Source organism: Trichosurus vulpecula, chromosome 2 (genome assembly GCF_011100635.1).
Source record: "Trichosurus vulpecula isolate mTriVul1 chromosome 2, mTriVul1.pri, whole genome shotgun sequence".
Lineage (NCBI taxonomy): Eukaryota > Metazoa > Chordata > Mammalia > Diprotodontia > Phalangeridae > Trichosurus > Trichosurus vulpecula.
Genome location: NC_050574.1, coordinates 3,729,514 through 3,750,145, shown reverse-complemented (window position 1 = coordinate 3,750,145; position 20,632 = coordinate 3,729,514). Strand labels below are relative to the sequence as shown.

Here is a 20,632-nt window from a genome sequence, read left to right as displayed (position 1 = left end):
CGTCCACGAAGCCCCCTCGGCAGACCTCTCAGTCCTCTCTGATGGTTGGTTGCTGTTTTTGACTCTGCCTCCCCAACGTGTGGCTGGGCATCCCCTGGGGAGGAGCCTCACCCCCAGGCTTTCCCATGGTCTTTGTTTAGATGAGTGTTTTATTTCGAAAACTAGGTACTGCCCAGTCGTCCCACAAAGTTCCTGTCTTCCCATTACTAAGCATCTACTACGTGCCAAGCACTGGGCTAAGCTCTGGGGATACAAAGAGGAGGAAAAAATCACCCGTCTCTGCCCTCCAGGCATCCAGTCGAGTGGGGGAGACAACATGCGAGCAGCCGTGTGTGGACAAGCTACAGCCAGGGAAAATCGGGCTGCTCTCAGAGGCAAGGGGCACCAGCACGGGCTGCCCGCAGAGAGCTGGGTGGCCGGGAGGTGGGCCGGAGAAGAGGTGGGTTTGGGGAGGCCGTGTGAGGAGCAGGAGGTGGGCCAGCAGGACGGGATCCTGAGTCGTGTGGGGGGTGGATGGGGAGGAGGCCAGGGAGCCCAGGCACGAAGGGCCTTGAGGGCCAAACAGAGGGTCGTGTATTTGATCCTGGGGTGATAGGGAGCCACTGGACTTTAGGAGGTGACTTGGTTGGACATTAAGGCAGTGACCAGCCTGTGATTTCCTCTACTGAAGCAGGCCAGCACCTTCTGTACAACTCAGCCTGGAGCACTAACTTAGTAAATTACAGGACTTACCCAAGGTCATGCAGCCGGCATATGGCAGGACCTGAACCCAGATCCTCCTTATTTTGAAGATGGCTCTGTTCACCGTGCCACACCGCCCATCCCTAGCAACAGGAACACTGACTCAGACTTAGAAGGAAGCTCCTTTCACAGATCGGTTCCTTGCTCTCAGCTCTTCCAGGAGGGCCTGGAACCCAGGCCTCCCTGACTTGAGGCACAGCCTCAGGGAGACTCTCCAGGGCTGACTCAGTCCCTCTGAAACCCACGGCCAGGGACCGGCCACTGTGGGGTGAGTTCTGGGGTCCTGACCACCATGAAGCAGATCTTTGTTAGGGAAGCCGAGGTGGGTCCCTGTTCTCCCTTTCCTGGGGGTCTGAGCCCATCCTGCGCCCTCTGTGTCAAGGGAAGTGAGCAGTGTGGGCTAAGGACCTGGGCTCAGTTCCCGCTTCCGAGGCCGATTGTCTGCGGTACTCTGGCCGAGTCCCTTCATGCTGGGCCTTGGCTTCTCTGGCCCCGATTTTCCTGAGGATGGACATTTACCCTCTCCTGCCCTCTTTCTGCTGAGCTTTTCCAAGCCCACCATCATTGCCAGGGTGATGGGTGGACAGCAGGACTGTAGAGGTATCGGGAGCTGGGCCTCTGACTGTTATCTTTATCAGGCCAGTTTCCTTTGAAGACCGTCCATAATCACCCGTTGGCAGCCGGCTCGTGTTGAAGGCTGGGATTGAGAAAGTTGCTTTTCCCTCCATAAAACCCGACCTCTCTTTAAAAACTGGACCTTGGTCCCAGCTCCCCACTTGGCCTTTACCAGCCCAGGCTACTGAGGGAGTCTCCTGTCTGTCTTCAGGCAGTGAGTCTGGCTTTTCTGATGGTGTTAGGCAGCCTGAGGCCCAGAGGAGGAGGTGCCCTCTCCCCCTCAGGACCATCCTCTTCTGTACCCCAATTTCTTGCACACAGTCCCAGGCCTGCCCTTGTCCCCGCCTCTCCTCCCTTTTCCCAGGAGCCTTTCTTAAAGGACCCCAGCGGACCAGGCACAGGCTAGGTGCCAGGACCGCAGTGACCAGGGCAGAAGAGCCTGGGCCCTGTAGGGCTCCCATCCTCTAGAGGCGTACACTGTATGTGCACCGTGGGGATGTGTAATGGGCAGAGCCTTAGGGGAGGAGGCGCCTGCCTGAGCCATGCCTGCTACCTGCTCACGGGACTAGCCAGCTTGCGTACAAGCTTCAGGGTCTGCCGAAGCCTTCACAACGAACCTGTTCTGTTACCCCCACTTTACAGATGGGGTAACTGAGGCTCAGAGAGGTGAGTGACTTGTCCAGGGTCATGCAGCTGGGAGGTGCCTGAGGCCAGGGGCCTGGAAGGGTGTTTTCTGAGTTCTTCATCTTCCTCACGCGGGACATTCCTGTATTGTTGTTTGTTTGGCCCCTCTCCCTTTGAGGGGGCTCCCGGTTCTTTGCACCCCGGGAGGAGTTGCCGCAAGTGTTTCTACACCTGTGGGAACTTCCCCTCTGTCTTTGCCACTGGATCTTCTGGTGTTGCCTGGCTATGGCTCTGCCGCTTCTGACATGCATGAAGGTGGTCTGGGGGCGTCATAGGTATTGTGTGTGGTATTGTAGATGAAGGGCTGGGTTGGAGTCACAAAGACCCAAGTTCAAATCCCACCCCAGACACTGCCTTACTTGTGACCCTGGGCAGGTCACCCTCCCTCAGTCTTGGTTTCCCTCTCTGTAAAATGGGGCTGGCAATAACACAAAACAACCCCCCACCAATTCTCTCCCTATGCTAGTGAGCCATTCATTTGTGTGCGGCTGCCACCCCCTCATGGAACGAAAGCTCCTCGAGGGCAGGGACTGCTTCCTTTTGGCTTTGCAGCCCTGGCACTTAGCACTGTAAGGAAGGGGTTGCTTACTCCAGGCTTGTGTGCGCTGTTTGTGCACAATAGAGGCCTGCACTTTCAATCTTTTTTTCTGTTCCACTACATAAATGCAAGCGCCCATTCTGTTTGGTGTTTATTAAGTTCAGACTAAAGGGGAGAATTAATTTGAAAACAACCGGTTGATTGAGTGATGGAGGCTGGCTGGGGATGCAGGGTCTTTGGAAGGATGCCGAGTTTTGATGGCATGGGAGTGGAGATTTAGAGTAAAGGGGCCTTTGTTGCCATCAGAGTTGGGGTTGCTGAGGTCACAGTGGACCAAGAGGTCAGAAGACGATATGCCTCGTTGGAGACAGGGCAGAAGAGAATAGGATGGGGAGATGTGGCAGGGGAGTAACCTTCCTCTCACTGGAGGGCGGCTGAGTTGCAGGGAGCAGAGGGGTAGTCAGGGCTTGAGGCCTTGCCTGCCCCATTCCCGTGGACCAAACCCAGATTCAGGCCTGATGCCAAGGTCTGTGACTTGTTGCTCACGCAATTGTTGCTTCCAGGATCTGGAAGCGTTCTTTGTCTCCAGGCATTTGTGTCAGTCCATACCCAGGGTTCATGCACACAGTATCTCTGTAACCCTTCCACCTACCTTCTCCACCCTGGTTTGTGCAGCGTTCCAAAGCACTTGGCTCTTGGGACAAGAGTATTTACTTGGACGGGAGACATTCATTCCAGCCAAGTCTGTTAGTCAGTGAGCATCCATTAAGCACTTAGCTGGGTGCCAGGCATGGTGAGGAACCCTGAGAACACATGTATCAGCAGAAACAGATGGTGCCTGCCCTCTGGGGAAAAGACAGAAAGGGAGTGGTAGAAGAGAGGGGCAGGATGGTGGACAAAGCCTGGTGGCTGAGTCAGTATTACAGCCGAGAGAGGAATGAAGATATCCTTGGCCTGGGCCTCCTCCTGCAATGCACTGCCTCTGGCTTAATCTGTTTTTCACCAAGGACAAGGTCTCTATAGGAGGGCTTCACTGTGACTTAGGGTTAGAAATTCTGTGTGTGTGTGTGTGTGTGTGTGTGTGTGTGTGTGTGTGTGTTGCAGCCCATCAGAATCAGTTTAGAGGCCATGCTTCTAACAAATTGCCAGGGCCCCTTTGTGCTTGGCTCTCATTCCCCAGCTTTTCAATCCTAGACCACCTTTAATCTCCCATGCAAGTGAAAAATGAATGGGAGAAGGAGAAGACCCACAAGCCTGGCCATAGTCCGTCCTTGCACATGTATGGCAAAGGCCTTCACCCCATACTAGGGACTCATTTTGCTGTGTACATGCTGTATCTCCTCTGCCCTCTCCAGGAGAATTACCCTTTCCTTGAGGGTGGGGCAGTTTTGTTTCCATCTCTATTATCTCCAGTTCCCAGCACAGTGTGGCTCAATACATTGAGGGTGCCACTTGCTTGGCTCTAGTGAGGGGCTCATCCCCCCCGATATTTAATGTAGGTGGCACTTTCCCACAGGTGGCAGGCCTCTGACACCAGGAGATGCTGAGGCTGTCTGCCACGGGGGAGGGAGATGGGTTTGAAAAGCCACCCTGGCTTTCTTCACAACTTTTCCTCTCTCATCCCTCAGATCTAATGTCTGTGAATCTCATGCTTCCCCAAGAGGGGAGCCTAGAAGAGCTCAGAGTGTCAGCCAGGGTCCTGTTGGCCAGCATGCAGGTGAGTCGGGGTCTCCTCTCTCCCCAGGACTGTTCTCTGAGCTCCTGGACCACAGATGCCATTCCTTCTTGAAGCCTATTCCCCTACTTGTAGTTGGTAGCTGGTAACAAGTAGTTGAAAACTTATGTGGCAGAACCCACAGCCGAGACCATCCTCCTGACTCTCATAGTGAGGAAAGGCCCTTAGAGACCTCCTGGATCAGCGCCTCTGCTTTACTTTGGAAAGAGAGGCCCAGGGAGGGCTACTTTCTTAGCCTCACTTAGTAAGTTGCTGGTAGAGCTGGGCCTGGGGCCCAGACATCCTGATGGCCCCATGCCACGTGGTCCTGTCCCCCTCTGCTCCAGTCACATTTTCATGTCCCTCCAGATATGTACCTTCAGATGCACTTCCTGTCCATCCTGGTCTTTCCCCAGTGCCAAGGGCTCCCCCTGCCCCCCCCCCCAGGGGTATGACTAGGCTTGGGGGGCTGGGCAAGCATGGATGTGCTTGGTGTTTCAGGAAGCAGTGACCTTCAGGGACGTGGCCGTGGACTTTGACCTGGAGGAGTGGGGCTATCTCTGTCCTACTCAGAAGGAACTCTACAGGGAGGTCATGCTGGAGAACTACAGGAACCTGGTGTCGCTGGGTAAGGACCCTCCCCCGGGGTGGCTGGGTAAGGACCCTCCCTCAGCAGCGGGTTCTGCTCTGAGGGGAGTCAGGGCTGAGAATTGAGGAGCCGCCACCGGACTCAGCCAAGGTCATTCTGAAGCCAGAGGCTCCTCCTGTTCCCTTTTTGGCCCAGTGGCCTTGAGGTGTGTCTACCCCTCTCCTCACTCCCCCTACACAGACCACCAGGTTAGCAAAGGGATGCTGGAGTTGTTCTCTGACTGGTTATGGAGCTGAAGGGTGTTAGGCACGGCCCATTTCAGCCTCTTCATTTTGTCCTGGAGTGCCAGAGCTGAGAGAGCGACCAGCGAGAGAATGGCTGAACTGTGACCCAGCGTAGGGTCTCTGGAGAATATGGCTCCAGAAATGTTGGCTGGAGTAAGAAAATAAGGAAAAGGAAATTGTGCCTTCTTTTTTCTTTAAAAAATTGATGCTTTCTATCATTCATTTCCAAATATGCTCCTCTAAGTGTGTGCAACCCCACTCCAGCAATCCTTTCTCATAATAGAGACTTAAAAAGAGAGAGGAGGAAGCCCAACGGGACAAAACTAAAGAATGGCGATGCCCTATCTGAGAGTGTATACAGTGCCCTACCCATAATCCCCTGCCTCATACCTGGTGTCCCCCACCCCATGACCTCTGTGCAGGGGCAGGGCACAGCGTTTTCTCAATCCCTCTCCAGGGCCTTTCTGGCTCACAAGAGTCTTGATTCATCCAGCTTTCTGAAGACCACCACATTTCCCACTTGCACCTTATGTCTAAGGCATTTGGCACTACCGGGCAGCTCTGACCCTTCTGCCTGGAGCATGTGCAGAGCTTTATCGTTTCCTCCCTATGAGCAGGGCTTCTGGATCCCAAACCAGACCTGATCTCCCGGTTAGAACAAGGAGAAGAGCCACAGTCGTGGGATATGCAGGAGGGGACCTCAAGAAGAGCCTGCTCACCTGAAGGAAGGCGTCCTAGCAGGGAGCCAGGAACCAGTGCATGGAGCAGCCCAGCTACCTGGGAAGGATGGAATGGGGCAGGTTGGTACAGGGAGGGTTGGGGATGGGATGAGGAAGCACCTTAAGGACCACAGGGCCTTTCCATCTAGCTTGTAACTGATACCTTTAATACCAGAGTTCCTCACTTGGGGTTTGTGAATTTTAAAAAACAATTTTTTTGATAACAAGAAATTGGTTTCCTTTGTATGCGTTATATTTTATGTATTTAAGAACATTACTTTGAGAAGACCCTTTTGGCAGTCTGTTGAGGTCTATGGACTACTTCTCAGAATGCTATTTTAGTTGCAAAACATAAAATATATAGTATTACAGAGGAAGCTAATTATATCCAAATACAGCTACCTGAATTTTAAAATGAAGCTCAGTGCCCCAGGGTTAGAGACCCCTGCTTTATTGTGTCTGCATCAGAATCTCCTTCATAACAGAGCCCAAATGGTTCAACATCTCTTCCTTGAGGATGTCCTGTGAGAGAAAACCTACGCCCTCTGGAGACAGTCCATTCCAATTGTGCATAGTTCTTGTGGTTAGGAAGGCTTTCTGTGTATGAAACCTAAATTTGCCTCTTTGGAATTTCATCCAAATGGAACAAATCTCATCCTCAAAGACTTCCCGTGTGACGGACCCTTAGATTCCCAAAGATGGCTCCAGGGTCGTCCCTTTGGCTTTTTCTTCAGGTAAATCATCCATCTTTGACTCATTCAGATCATCCTCTGCTGGTGTAGACTCAAGGTCCTTCACCATTCTAGGTGTGTCCTTTCTCAGATGGGATTTCTGCATTTTTACCCAGTGCTTGCTTCAGATGTGGTGTGACCCGGGAGAAATACCACCAGACTCTCCCCTTTCTAGAGTTGAACGACGTCCCTCTTGACATATCCTAGGATTGTGTAGCTTTCTTGGCTGCCAATTTTCTGTAGGCTGGTGGGATTTATGATCCAGGTGAAGGATCACTAGTCCATAAGGGCCAAGTTTGCAGCATAGAACCCCCCAGTGCATCCTGAACCAGATTAAAGTGTAATTGGGAGAAGTTTAACAAAATTAATAAAAATACAGCACAATAGAGATAATGTTAACTTGTGGTTTTCTAAGTCAATATGTGGCCCACAGGGATCTGTTTCTGTTTGAGTTTGACCCACTAGCTTAGCCTTTACCAGAGATTCCTTACAACTTGGGTTCAATTTGTCTTCCTTTTTTTTTCAGCCTGGAATGTTAAACTTGAGCATGAGGAGTCGTATCAAAAGCAAGAAGGAGGAGGATCACCTAGGACCTTAGTGAAGAGACTCAGGGGAAGTGTCCCCAAGAGCTGTCTTCTAGGGAAAGTTCCCATCCAAGAGATCAGTGTATGGAAGCACATGGCAAGCCTTACAGGGGACCCTCCAAGGAAATTCATGTTACAGGAAAGAGGTTTTGGGCCATTGTCTTTTCTCCCCAGGAAAATCCGTGATCAGCAGGGAGTCCATGCCTGTATTGATCTTGAGAAAAGCTTTAGTCAAAGTATGTGCTGGCCCTCAAGACCATGGAATTATAATATATACGAGGATCTCTCTCATTACCACACAGCTTTCATTCAACACCAGACACTAAATAGGGGAGAGAAACTCTATGATTTTGAGCAATGTGAAAAGGCCTCAAATCTCACTCGACACCAAAGGAGTCACACTGGGGAGAAACTTTATGAGTGTAAGGAATGTGGGAAGAGTTTCAAACGAAGTTCACACCTTATTCAACATCAGAGAATTCATAGTGGAGAAAAGTCTTATAAATGCAATGAATGTGGGACAGCCTTTAGCCAGAACTCACATCTTATTAGACATCAGAGAATTCACACTGGAGAGAAACCTTATCATTGTAAAGAATGTGGGAAGGCCTTCAGCAGGAGCTCACATCTTATTCAACACCAGAGAATTCACACTGGGGAGAAACCTTATGAATGTAAGGAATGTGGAAAGGCTTTCAGTCGGAGCTCAGCCCTTACTCAACATCAGAGACTTCACAGTGGTGAGAAACCTTATAAATGTAAAGAATGTGGGAAGGCCTTTAGCTGGAGCTCAGCCCTTACTAATCATCAAAGAATTCACACTGGAGAAAAACCTTATAAATGTAAGGAATGTGGGAAGGCCTTCAGCTTTAGTTCACTCCTTACTAAACATCATCGAATTCATACTGGAGAGAAACCCTATGAATGTAAGGAATGTGGGAAGGCCTTCAGCCAGAGCTCAGCCCTCATTAAGCATGAAAGAATTCATAGTGGAGAGAAACCCTATGAATGTAAGGAATGTGGTACATCTTTTAGTTGGAGCTCAGCCCTTATTCAACATTATAGAATTCATACTGGTGAGAAACCTTATGTATGCAAGCAGTGTGGGAAGGCCTTCAGCCAAAGTTCAGCCCTTATTAAACATAAAAGAATTCACAGTAGAGAGAAACCCTATGATTATAAAAAATGTGGGACAACTTTCCATTGGAGCTCAGCTCTTATTCAACACCAGCAAATCCACACTGAAGAGAAATCTTAAAAGTGCAAGATGAAAGCCTTCAGCCACAACTCATCTATTCAGGAAAGAATTTTTAGAGGAGAAATACCCCTATGTAAGTGAGGAGTGTATAAAGCCCTTCATATAAAATTCAAACCTTAGTTGATATCAGAGAATTCGTACTGGAGGAAAACTGAATTCCATGAATGTTGAAGGGCCTTTAGTCCGAGGAAGACTCTCACTCCATCAGATCATTCATCTGTGAGGGAGATACGATGAACAGCCTTCAGTATGATGAGGTTTAATTGCACACCAGCCAATTCCTCCTGGGCAATAACCCTAAGAGGGCTGGAAATTTGGGAAAGCCTGCAGGCAAAGATCTAGCTGACTTAACCACCCATGAAGTCATCCTGGAGGGAATTACTACAAATGTAAGAAAATGTGGGAAAGAATCAAGTGACTCTAAACTTAACTCCACATTGTCACCTCGAAACAGTAAACACTTTTAACAAAATTAAAAAAAAAAAATTTAATAAAGAAAAGCAAGGAAAGAAATAATTATCAAGAAAACTTTGCAGAAAAACCGGCAGAGAGGCCAAACTAATGAGTAAATAAAAAGTAAATACAAGGAAGACTTCTGCCGCGAGAGAAGAGAAAGCAATGAAAAATCCCCAGAAGAAAGGAATGATACTGCCATGCCGTACCAATATCTAGCCTTGAAAAATGAGAATAGAACAACCAGAGTGAGTGAGAGTCTCACTAAAATAAAAGAAAATGTGAGGAGAAAATTTGGAACTCTTCTAAAAGAATTTCAAAAGATAAACAGAACTGACTGTGTAGAATAAAAAGTACAAAGTGTTACTAAAGGAATGCATGCTATGAAAAGAGAACAGCAGAAACAGATCACAGAAATGCTAAGATGGAGCAAGAAACATTGGAACAAAGGTAAAAGACAGTAAAATTGGAGGAAGAATTGGGATAGAATTGCCATAGAATAAAGCAAGAGACAGAGATTGGTGAGTCTGAAAACCATTGCCCCCACCCTCTGAAACAAAGACCCTGAATGCTGTAGTTCTTGAAATCATACAAGACAATTGCCTGGAAATATTGGAATTAAGAGTTCGCAGGAAGTTGTCAAAGAGGAACCTTCCCCTCCCCTCCCCCCCCATTCCTGCCACCATTTTAACTTACCAAGAAGTAGAGTCAAGAAGGCCTAGCGCTTCAGAGTCAAAGAAAGAGCCTTGCGCACCTCGGGAGGAGCTGGCTCACGCGCCAAGGAGCCCTGCGTCCGGTTCCTCGAAGATACACTGGTGACAGAAGAAAAGGTAAGAGAAAATTCCATGCCCCGAGAAGCAAACAAAAGTGGCTCATATCCAAGAGCATGAAAAAAATACACTTTCAACTCGGTGACTTGTGAGAAAGCCAAACACGAGCAGAACAAAAATCGTCCCTGTCCTTCTGATGGAGGAGACAACGTGCAAATAGCTAGGGACAGATAGACGGATAGTGAGCCTCTGAAGATCCCTCTCTGAGGGGAAGGCACTCAGCCAGAGGGACAGCCAGAGGCTCCTGGCCAACGCGGAATCCGAGCTGGATCTTGAAGGAAGCCGGAAAACACAAGAGGCGGCCGTGAGAAGGCGCAGAAAGCGGCAAATGCAAAGTCGTGGCGTGTTCTGTTTGAGGAACAGCAAGTTGCTCGTGTAGCTGGAATGTAGAATGTATGGAGGGATGTAAAGTGAGAAAGCTGGAAAAGAAGGGAGAGCCAGCTTAGGAAGAGCTTCAGGTGCCAAACTGGATGCTGTATCTTATCCTGGAGGTAACAAGGAACCACCGGAGTTTAGGAGCAGGGGACTGATGTGATCAAACCTGCATTTTAAGAAAAATCAACTTGACAGCTGAGAGGAGGACAGATCAGAGTGGGGAGGAGACCAGTCAGAAGGCTACTGCAGTAATCTGGGCGAGAGAGATGAGACCTGAAGTAAGGCTTGACGATGTGTGCGGACAGGCGATAGATATGCAGAGTGCTGTGAAGGTCAGAACGAAGTTGGCCAATGGATTGGATCTGTAGAGTGAGTGAGGGTGAATGCGACACCGCAGGTGCCATCCTGGAGGACCAGGAGTCTAGTGAGAGGGAAGTGTGGACGAAGGAAGGGTTTGGTGGGAAAGAGAATGAGTTCTGTTTGGGGCATGTTGAGCTTGAGGTGCTGCCTCTGGGACATCTAGGTCAAGATGTGACTAGAGCTGGGTGTGGAGATCTAGGTATCATCTGCCCAGAGATGGTAACTGAGAGCAGATGAGCTCACCAGAGAAGATCACGTGGAGTGAGAAATGGTGCAGGACCACCTTGGGTAAGTAGGTGTGATGCGGGTCAAGAGCCACTAAAAGACCGAGGATTCCTCAGCCAGGACAAGGACCTGGGAGAGAGTAGTGTCATGGAGATGGGAAGAGGAACTGGCATCCCGGAGGGAAAACCGATCGGTGTCGATGCTGCAGAGAGGTCAGGAGAGGCAAAGATTGAGAAAACACCATTACATGTGGTGATTACAGAGAAGCCAGTCTGCAAAGTGAAGAGAGTAAGCAGAAAGAAGGGAAGGCACTGATTGTAGATGGCCTTCACAGGCCAGGAAGGGAAGGGAATAAGCATTTATTGAGCACCTACTAGCACTTTACAAATATTATCTCATCTGATCCTCACAACAACTCTGGGAGGTAGGTACTGCTATTATCCGCATTTTATAGTTTAGGAAACTGAGGCAAACAAGCTAAGTGACTTGCCCAGGGTCACACGGCTAGTAAGTGTCTGAGGCTGGATTTGAACTTAGGTCTCCTGACTCTAGGTCCAGCACTCTGTGCACTGTGCCACCTATTATAGCAAGTGGAGATGGTCAGATCAAGCAAGAGCTTTTTGTTCTGATCAGACAGAATTATCTTAATGGAATAAAAAGGAGAGGAAGAATTGAATGATATTCAAACAGAAAAGGGGAGATTTGAAGAAGAGAAGAAGGAAACTCATAAAGCCTGCTATTACCTGAACTAGGTAAGGGGGTGGGGAGTAGGCTGTGTCTGTGATTTCAAAGAAAACAAGCTGCCAGTAATGAAGGCTGCTTCCCCCACACCACCACTCAGAAGGCCAGATCCAGACACCAGAGTCTGGACCACACGGGAGGACAAGGGGAGGGGGAGGATTGGGATCAGATGGTTTCAAGCACCAGGAATGGGAAGGTTGCTGATGGGAATGTTGATCTGGGGGAGAGGGAGGTGTCAGGTAACATAACTGTATTCGATGGGGGTAAACAAGCCGTAATCATACTCTTGAGTTTTAATGGACTCTGACATCCAGATTCCCTGCACATTTCACACAGACCTTTTAGATGAAGAGCTGTTCTTCAGTGGACCAGGCAAAAGAAAAGAAACCAAAAGTCAAAGGATAGAGCCAGTACGTTTTCAGAAGAAATGTAAATTATCAGCAACTATGAAAAGTTAGGCAGCTGAGGCCCAGTGGATAGAACCCTGGGCTCGGAGTCAGGAAGACCCAGATTCACATCCAGCCTCAGGTACTTCCTGGCTGTGTGACCGGGCAAGCTGCTTCATCTCTCTGCCTCAGTTTCCTCATCTGTAAAAATAGGGATGATAACAGTAGCACCTACCTTTCAGGGATGTTGTGAAAGGTAAAATGAGATTGCCAACCTCAAAGGGCTATGTAAATGCTAACTTTTTTTTTTTGGAGGGGAAGAAGGCAAGGCAATTGGGGTTAAGTGACTTGCCCAAGGTCACAAGTGTCCGAGTGTCAGATTTGAACTGACTCCAGGGCCAGAGCTCTATTCACTGCACCACCTAGCTGCCCCACTCTTATTTTTGGCAAAATTTTCATCAGAGAAATGTATATTAAGGTAACTCTTAGGTATCGCCAGACACACAAATTAGCAAAGGTGAGAAGCTTCAATGTTGGAGGGCAGTAGGAAGGTAGGCATACCATGTCACTGTTGAAGGGGCTACGAACTAGTCCACATATTCTAGAGAACAGAGTCAACAAACTTATTAAGTGCATACTGTACACTAGGCACTGTGCTAAGTGCTTAGGATACAAAGAGAGGCCAAAGACAGGCCCTACCCTCAAGGAGCTTACAGTCTAATGGACAGAAGCTGAAAATTGTGGGGGGTGGGGAGAAGGTGCCTGACCCTGGGGCCTGATAAAGATGTCCTGCAACCTGGGTGGGCAATGCTCCAAGAGGGGTAAGTTACAAGTAGAAGTCATCTTGCAGAATGATGGGTCTCTGGAGATCGTGATGTCCAGGAAAGCAACCAGGTGGGAAAGGATGAGGTGAATTCCCTGAGTGTCCTCCATCCTGGTAGAGGATTAGGGAGGAGCTCTCCAATGCCCACCTTCTACTGTCTCCAGTCAGAGGGAGGGAGGGTCCCAGGGGCAAGGAAGAGACTCAGAGTCGATTTCATCTTACAGGGTGAGGAGTTTCTGGAGATCATGAAATAATGTTTGGAGTTAGGGGAGAAAAGTTAGCAGTTGTCATAACCTTTAACCCAGAGTCATTGCTCAGGTTTTTACACCCTGAAAGAGGTAAACGTCAGTTGAGTAAATACCCAGACCATGTATGTACAGAATAGGTACAAAGATATTCATGTTAACATTACTGGGGATAGAAAGCTAAAGGCTAGCCCGGTGTGGGGAGAATGGCTCAGCAAACTAAAGTATGAATTGGGTAGAATTTTGTTGCAACATAGAGATTTAGGAATATGAAAACTTCAGAAACATGAAGGAAACTTTTTGAAGTGATGCTGAATGAAGAAAGCAGAATCAAAAAGCAGTCTACAGAGAAAGCTCCCCCTGGCCCATTCTGTTAGCAGTTGGCCGACTTCAGAAATGGAAAATGACAGCCTGTTGATCGTAATCACACCATTAGATTTACTTGATTTTGTCAAGGAAGGATGCTTTGAGGAGGAGGGGGCCCATCGCTTAGACTGAGAGGTTTCTTAGAAGAATTAGACCAACTAGGAATCCACATCAAGAGTCAATCAGTCCAGAAACTCATGCCAGGCACTGTGCAAATACAAACAAATTCATCAGTCCCTGCCCCCAAAGAGCTTACATTTTAATGGGGTAGGACAACACAGAAAAGGGAACTGAAGAGTAGTAGGAAGGGATGTGCACAGGGGTCGAGAGAGGAGGAAGGAAGGTCCTGATTCTCCTCTTCCTCAGACCATTCCACCCTGTGTCCTTCACTGGCTCCTTCCAGCTCTAAGATGTGAGGATCCCCGGAGCTATGTAAGGGCTCACTCTTGCCCCATCTCTGCACCCCCTTCCATAGAGATCCTCCCTCCCATGGCTTAAGTGACTGATTTTTAGAATTAATTAATTTATTTAATATTTTAGATTTCAACATTGATTTCCACAAGATTTTGAGTTACAATTTTTCTCCCCATTTCTACCCTCCCCCCCACTCCAAGATGGCATATATTCTGATTGCCCCATTCCCCAGTCAGTCCTCCCTTCTGTCACCCCATTTCCCCCCCCATACCCTTTCCCCTTACTTTCTTGTGGGCAGGATAGATTTCTATGCCCCCTTCCCTACATATCTTATTTCTCAGTTGCGTGCAAAAACAACTTTTGAGCATCTGATTTTAAGACTTTGAGTTCCAAATTCTCTCCCCTCTTCCTTTCCCACCTACCCTCCCTAAGAAGGCAAGCAATTTAACATAGGCCACACATGCATCATTATGTAAAACACTTCCACAGTACTCATGTCATGAAAGACTATATTTCCATCCATCCTATCCTGTCCCCTTTTATTCAGTTTTCTCCCTTGAGCCTGTCCCTTTTCAAAAGTGTTTGCTTTTGATTACCTCCTCCCCCATCTGCCCTCCTTCTATCAACCCCCCTTTTTTAATCCCCTTCCCCCTGCTCTCCTGTACAGTAAGATAGCCAATTGAGTGTGTGTTATTCCCTCCTTAAGTCAAATCCAATGAGAGCAAGATTCATTCATTCCCCCTCACCTGCCCCTTCTTCCATTCCAACAGAATTGCTTTTTCTTGCCACTTTTATATGAGATCATTTACCCCAATCTATCTCTCCCTTTCTCCCTCTCTCAATATATTTCTCTCTCATCCCTTAATTTTATTTTATTTTTTTTAGATATCATGCCTTCATATTCAACTCACCCTGTGCCTTCTGTCTATATATATGTATATTCCCTTCAGCTACTCTAATACTGAGGTCTCATGAATGATACACATCATCTTTCTGTGTAGGAATGTAAACAAAACAGTTCAACTTTAGTAAGTCCCTTATGATTTCTCTTTCTTGTTTACCTTTTCATGCTTCTCTTGATTCTTGTATTTGAAAGTCATCTTTTCTATTCAGCTCTGGTCTTTTCACTGAGAAAGCTTGAAAGTCCTCTATTTTATTGAAAGTCTATATTTTGCCTTGGAGCATGATACTCAGTTTTGCTGAGTAGGTGATTAAGTGATTGATTTTTGAAAATGCCACTGACCTCTCTTACTATCCTCAGCCTCTCCCAAGGGTTCTCTGACCCCCAGAGCTTCTGGGGCTTCCTCGTGTCTGTGTGTGGGGAGTGAGACAGGGCACATGTAGGTGTGTCCACCTTAAGACATTTTTAGTCAGCTGGAGCTACCCTCACAGTTCCTCTCTCATCCCTCAGATCTGCTGTCCCTGAATCTTGCCCTTTGCCAGAGAAGGATTGAATGGCAGCTTGGGTCCTATTGGCCAGAGCCCAGGTGAGTTGAGGTCTTCTTTCTCTTAGGACTTAGGACTATCCACCCAGTTACTGATTCATGGTCAGCTTCCTGGGAATGATAGTAGTGAGGCCAGGAGTGCTGGGGATCTTACCTTCTTCCTCTCTAAGGGGGCCCCTCTCAGATTTATACTGTCCTGAGGGATCCAGCTCTAGTATCAAATTCTCTGACTCTTTGCACCCCCACCCAGGAGCTCTGTGGAGAATCATTTCAGGCTTAAGTTTGTCCCATGTCTGGAATCTTCCCAGAAGAGGGTATGGAAAAGTCATGTACAGTGTAGACCCGGTGTAGGACAACTATTTATTTCCTTCACATAAGACTTAGGAGAGCCTATTAACCAAGCCTTAAACAGCAGTGCCTTGGAACTTCATTATGCTTTCTGGGAAGGTTGAGGCCTAAGTAATCAAACATGGAGTGTTTTGTGTGACTGCTGATTAGGCATTTTTTTTATCTCCTGCCCTTTCCTAACAAACCCCTCCAGGTTCGTGTTTCTGGCAAGCCAGTCCAAGCAGGTTTGGTCTCAGATTCCTGCAACCTTCCTCTTGGCCAAGAAGGGCAGAGCTCTGTAACAACAATTTGTCTAGCAGCAGCTGTTGTGGGGGTCAAAGACCAACACAAGCCCAACAACATTAGCTGCCAGCACAGGTTCTTTGATCTGCCTTACTAAGGAAAGCAATGTTAAGGGGTTAATAATCTTATTGTAATCCAACATACAAATGTTATTCACTTAGTTCAGGACAAAAAGGCAGCAACCTGAACTTCAGAGCAAGTACAAACAAGTTACAAACATATACAATATAAACAGACCAGATCACAATTCATAGTTACCAGGAAAGCATCAACATCTGGGTTCACAAGCTGGAGGGCTCCTAACTATAGCTGTCCAGAGTCTTCACATGAACACTCCTCCAAGAGTGGGAGCCCCAAGCAAACAGCTCTGTTCTCTCTTTTTATATGATCTTTAGATGTCATCAAATGTCATCTGAGCATCCAGAATTTAGGCGCCTACTATTGGCCCTGGTCTTAGCAACTCCCTTTAGGGCCCTGAGGGCTTCCTGCCTATCTCAAACTAGTGAACTAGTTTGCTAACCAGCCTGGAGCTTCACACCTAATTAGTAAAAGGGCATGGGCCTGAGGTTTAGTACCTAGTTAGACTCAAAGACAATCAATTTAGCATTCTAAAACAGTAAAAAGGTCTCACCTTAATTAATATCACAAGCTCCCAACTTCTTTTTTTATGTGGAAAAATATATCTTTTTTTAATTTTATTTTTTTAAAATTTATTTATTTAACATATTTAGTTTTCAGCATTGATTTTCACAAGAGTTTGAATTACAAATTTTCTCCCCATTTCTACCATCCCCCCACTCCAAGATGGTGTATATTCTGGTTGCCCCATTCCCCAGTCAGCCCTCCCTTCTGTCACCCCACTCCCCTCCCATCTCCTTTTCCCTTCCTTTCTTGTAGGGCAAGATAAATTTCTACGCCCCATTGCCTGTGTATCTTATTTTCTAGTTGCATGCAAAAACTTTTTTTTTTGTTTTTGAATATCTGTTTTTAAAACTTTGAGTTCCAAATTCTCTCCCCTCTTCCCTTCCCACCCACCCTCCCTAAGAAGTCAAGCAATTCAACATAGGCCACATGTGTATCATTATGTATGACCCTTCCACAATACTCATGTTGTGAAAGACTAACTATATTTTGCTCCTTCCCAACCCATCCCCCTTTATTGAATTTTCTCCCTTGACCCTGTCCCCTTTCCAAAGTGTTTGTTTTGATTACCTCCACCCCCATCTGCCCTCCCCTTCATCATCCCTTTTTTAAATCTTCTTCTCTCTTCTTTCCTGTGGGGTAAGATACCCAATTGAGTATGTATGGTATTCCCTCCTCAGGCCAAATTTGATGAGAGCAAGATTCACTCATTCCCCCCTCACCTGCCCTCCCCCTCTTCCCCCAGAACTGCTTCCTCTTGCCACCTTTATGCAAGATAATCCACCCCATTCTATCTCTCCCTATCTCCCTCTCTCAATATATTCCTCTCTCATCCCTTAATTTGATTTTATATCTTTTAGATATCTTCCCTTCATCTTCAACTCACCCTGTGTCCTCTCTCTCTCTCTGTGTATATATATATATATATATATATATATATATATATATATATATATATATACACACACACACACATACATATATACATACATGCACATCCACTTATATATATATACATAAACATATATATATATGCATATTCCTTTCAGCTACTATGATATTGAGGTCTCATGAATCATACACATCATCTTTCTATGTAGGAATGTAAACAAAACAGTTCAACTTTAGTAAGTCCCTTATGATTTCTCTTTCTTGATTACCTTTTCATGCTTCTCTTGATTCTTGTGTTTGAAAGTCAAATTTTCTATTCAGCTCTGGTCTTTTCACTGAGAAAGCTTGAAAGTCCTCTATTTTGTTGAAAATCCATATTTTGCCTTGGAGCATGATACTCAGTTTTGCTGGGTAGGTGATTCTAGGTTTTAATCCTAACTCCATTGACCTCCGGAATATCGTATTCCAAGCCCTTCGATCTCTTAATGTAGAAGCTGCCAGATCTTGGCTTATTCTGATTGTGTTTCCACAATACTCAAATTGTTTCTTTCTGACTGCTTGCAGTATTTTCTCCTTGACCTGGGAGCTCTGTAATTTGGTGACAATATTCCTAGGAGATTTCTTTTTGGGATCTATTTGAGGAGGCGATTGATGGATTCTTTCAATTTCTATTTTGCCCGGTGGCTCTAGAATATCAGGGCAGTTCTCCTTGATTATTTCTTGAAAGATGATATCTAGGCTCTTTTTTTTGATCATGGCTTTCAGGTAGTCCAATAATTTTTAAATTCTCTCTCCTGGATCTATTTTCCAGGTCAGTGGTTTTTCCAATGAGATATTTCACATTGTCTTCCATTTTTTCATTCCTTTGGTTCTGTTTTATAATATCTTGATTTCTCATAAAGTCACTAGCTTCCACTTGCTCCAATCTAATTTTTAAGGTAGTATTTTCTTCAGTGGTCCATTGGACCTCCTTTTCTATTTGGCTAATTCTGCCTTTCAAGGCATTCTTCTCCTCATTGGCTTTTTGGAGCTCTTTTGCCATTTGAGTTAGTCTATTTTTTAAGGTGTTGTTTTCTTCGGTGTATTTTTCAGTATTTTTTTGGGTCTCCTTTAGCAAGTCATTGACTTGTTTTTCATGGTTTTCTCGCATCCTTCTCATTTCTCTTCCCAATTTTTCCTCTACTTCTCTAACTTGCTTTTCCAAATCCTTTTTGAGCTCTTCCATGGCCTGGGACCAGTTCATGTTTTTCTTGGAGGCTTTTGGTGTAGGCTCTTGCACTTTGTTGACTTCTTTAGGCTGTATGTTTTGGTCTTCTTTGTCACCAAAGAAAGAATCCAAAGTCTGAGACTGAATCTGGGTGTGTTTTCGCTGCCTGGCCATATTCCCAACCAACTAACTTGACCCTTGAGTTTTTCAGCGGGGTATGACTGCTTGTAGACTAAAGAGTTCTATGTTCCACGTTTTGGGGTGATGCGCCAGCTCTGCTACACCAGTACTCCTCCTTCCCCAAGAACCCCCAACCTGGACTGGGCTTAAATCTTTAGCAGGCTGTGCACTCCTGCTCTGATCCGCCACTTAATTCCTCCCACCAGGTGGACCTGGGGCCGGAAGCAACAGCAGCTGTAGCTGCCCCATCTCCGCTGCCCCGGGGTGGTGGCCGAACCTCAAACTCCTTCCACTCCCGCAGCTTTTCCTACTAACCTTCAGCTTTTCCCACTAACCTTCTCCGCTGTCTTTGCTGTTTGTGGGTTGAGAAGTCTGGTAACTGCTGCAGCTCACTGATTCAGGGTGCTAGGGCCCGCTCCGCCCGGCTCCTGGTCTGGTTGGTCCGAGCAGCTCACGCTGGACTCTGCTCTGCTCCACTCCCAGCTCCCATCTCCCAGCTCCGTGTGGGATAGACCTCACCCAGAGACCATCCGGGCTGTCCTGGCCTGGAGTCCTGCTTCCCTCTGCTGTTTTGTGGGTTCTGCAGTTCTAGAATTGGTTCAGAGCCATTTTTTATAGGTTTTTGGAGGGACTCGGCGGGGAGCTCACGCTAGTCCCTGCTTTCCAGCTCCCAACTTCTTGAACTCACAGTATTACTTCCATGGCTGGCAATATCCATCTTAGATCTCCATTTAGTCACAAAGCCAAGGAGGGAGTGGGGTCCCCTAAGGCCATCAGGCAAGTGTTCTGTTTCTGCGGTTAGATGCACAAAGCAGCCTGACCGGTTTGACCATCACACAGGAAGAGAGAGGTCTAGAGGGTGGCATCACCCTCTTCTCAGGGCCCCTGAGTCAACCAGTGAGGGGATTGTGAAGTCCTTCATTGCTGAGCCCTATGGGACTCTGAGACTGCCGGGGGAGTCAGCATAGTCCATGTGGGAGGTGCTCCAGCCCACCCCCTACAATAAGACTCAGGCTCACACAGGTTATAGGATATGGACCATAGACCCTCTAGGCCAGTCCCTCCATTTTACAGATGGGAAAGCTGATGAGAGGCCCAGGGAGGTGGAGGGACATGCTTGGCAGTGTCAATGGCCAACTATCCAGGTCAGTGCCTGGCACATAGTAGGTGCTTCATGTTTGTTGACTGACTGTGTGCCTGAGGTCTCACAGGTCTAGAAAGAGAGAGCTGGTGTCTGAGCCAGGTTCTCTGGCTCCAGTTCCAGAATCCTTGCCGCTGTTCCAGTCGCAGTACAGCTCCATGTGTTAGAGTGACAACGCATTGAAGCCGCCACCCTCCCTATCCTTAATAGTAAAGTGTTGTCCTTAGAGATGACAGGCCCAGAGAGGGGAAATTACCTTCCTAAGATCATACAGCAAATGAGTTTATGAAGGCGGAACAAAACCTAAATATCCCGACAATGACCGGCACCATGTAGTCCTCTCCCTGCACACATCACCTCCCTCCAGGACACCTTCACACCCATTTTCCCTTCCCCCAGCACCAAATGTCCTCTCTCTTCCCTTGAACTATGTAGGGGGCAACCACTTGACCAGCTGAATGTGGTGGCTGTTTGAAGAAAGTAGTGACATTCTGAGATGTGGCCAAGCACTGCACTTGGGGGTATGTGTGTGGGGTGGGGAACGTTGAGCCCTGCTGAGGAGTGAAGCTGTCCCCATGACCTTTAAGCTCTGCCATTGGGGACTTAAGAGCTGAGAGCAAGGGGACAGCAGAAGTGCCCAGTGGGGCTTGTTTCTAAGCCAAACTCCTCTTTTGGCCCCAGAGACCATATGTGTGTGTATGGTGTGTGCATGCACAAGTGGTTGTGTGTGTGTGCACACATACTGCGCCACATGCCTTCCAAACCCTGCCTGCCTTAGGCCTGTTTTTGGTGGTTCTCTTTTCTTTAAATTAAATTTTATT

General features: G+C 47.2%; 1 protein-coding gene and 1 pseudogene across 1 annotated transcript in view; one reads left to right on the top strand and one right to left on the bottom strand.

Annotated features, from left to right (window-relative positions):
* The window catches only part of LOC118839952, a 228,461-nt pseudogene that overhangs the window by 46,795 nt on the left and 161,034 nt on the right, over positions 1–20,632 (bottom strand).
* Positions 1–20,632, top strand: part of LOC118839933 (zinc finger protein 91-like) — a 242,790-nt gene that overhangs the window by 122,732 nt on the left and 99,426 nt on the right. Inside the window, exon 8 of the mRNA XM_036747435.1 lies at positions 7,567–8,356. Within this exon, the coding sequence (XP_036603330.1) occupies positions 7,567–8,356 (790 nt within the window). The remainder of the gene's footprint in view (positions 1–7,566; positions 8,357–20,632) is intronic.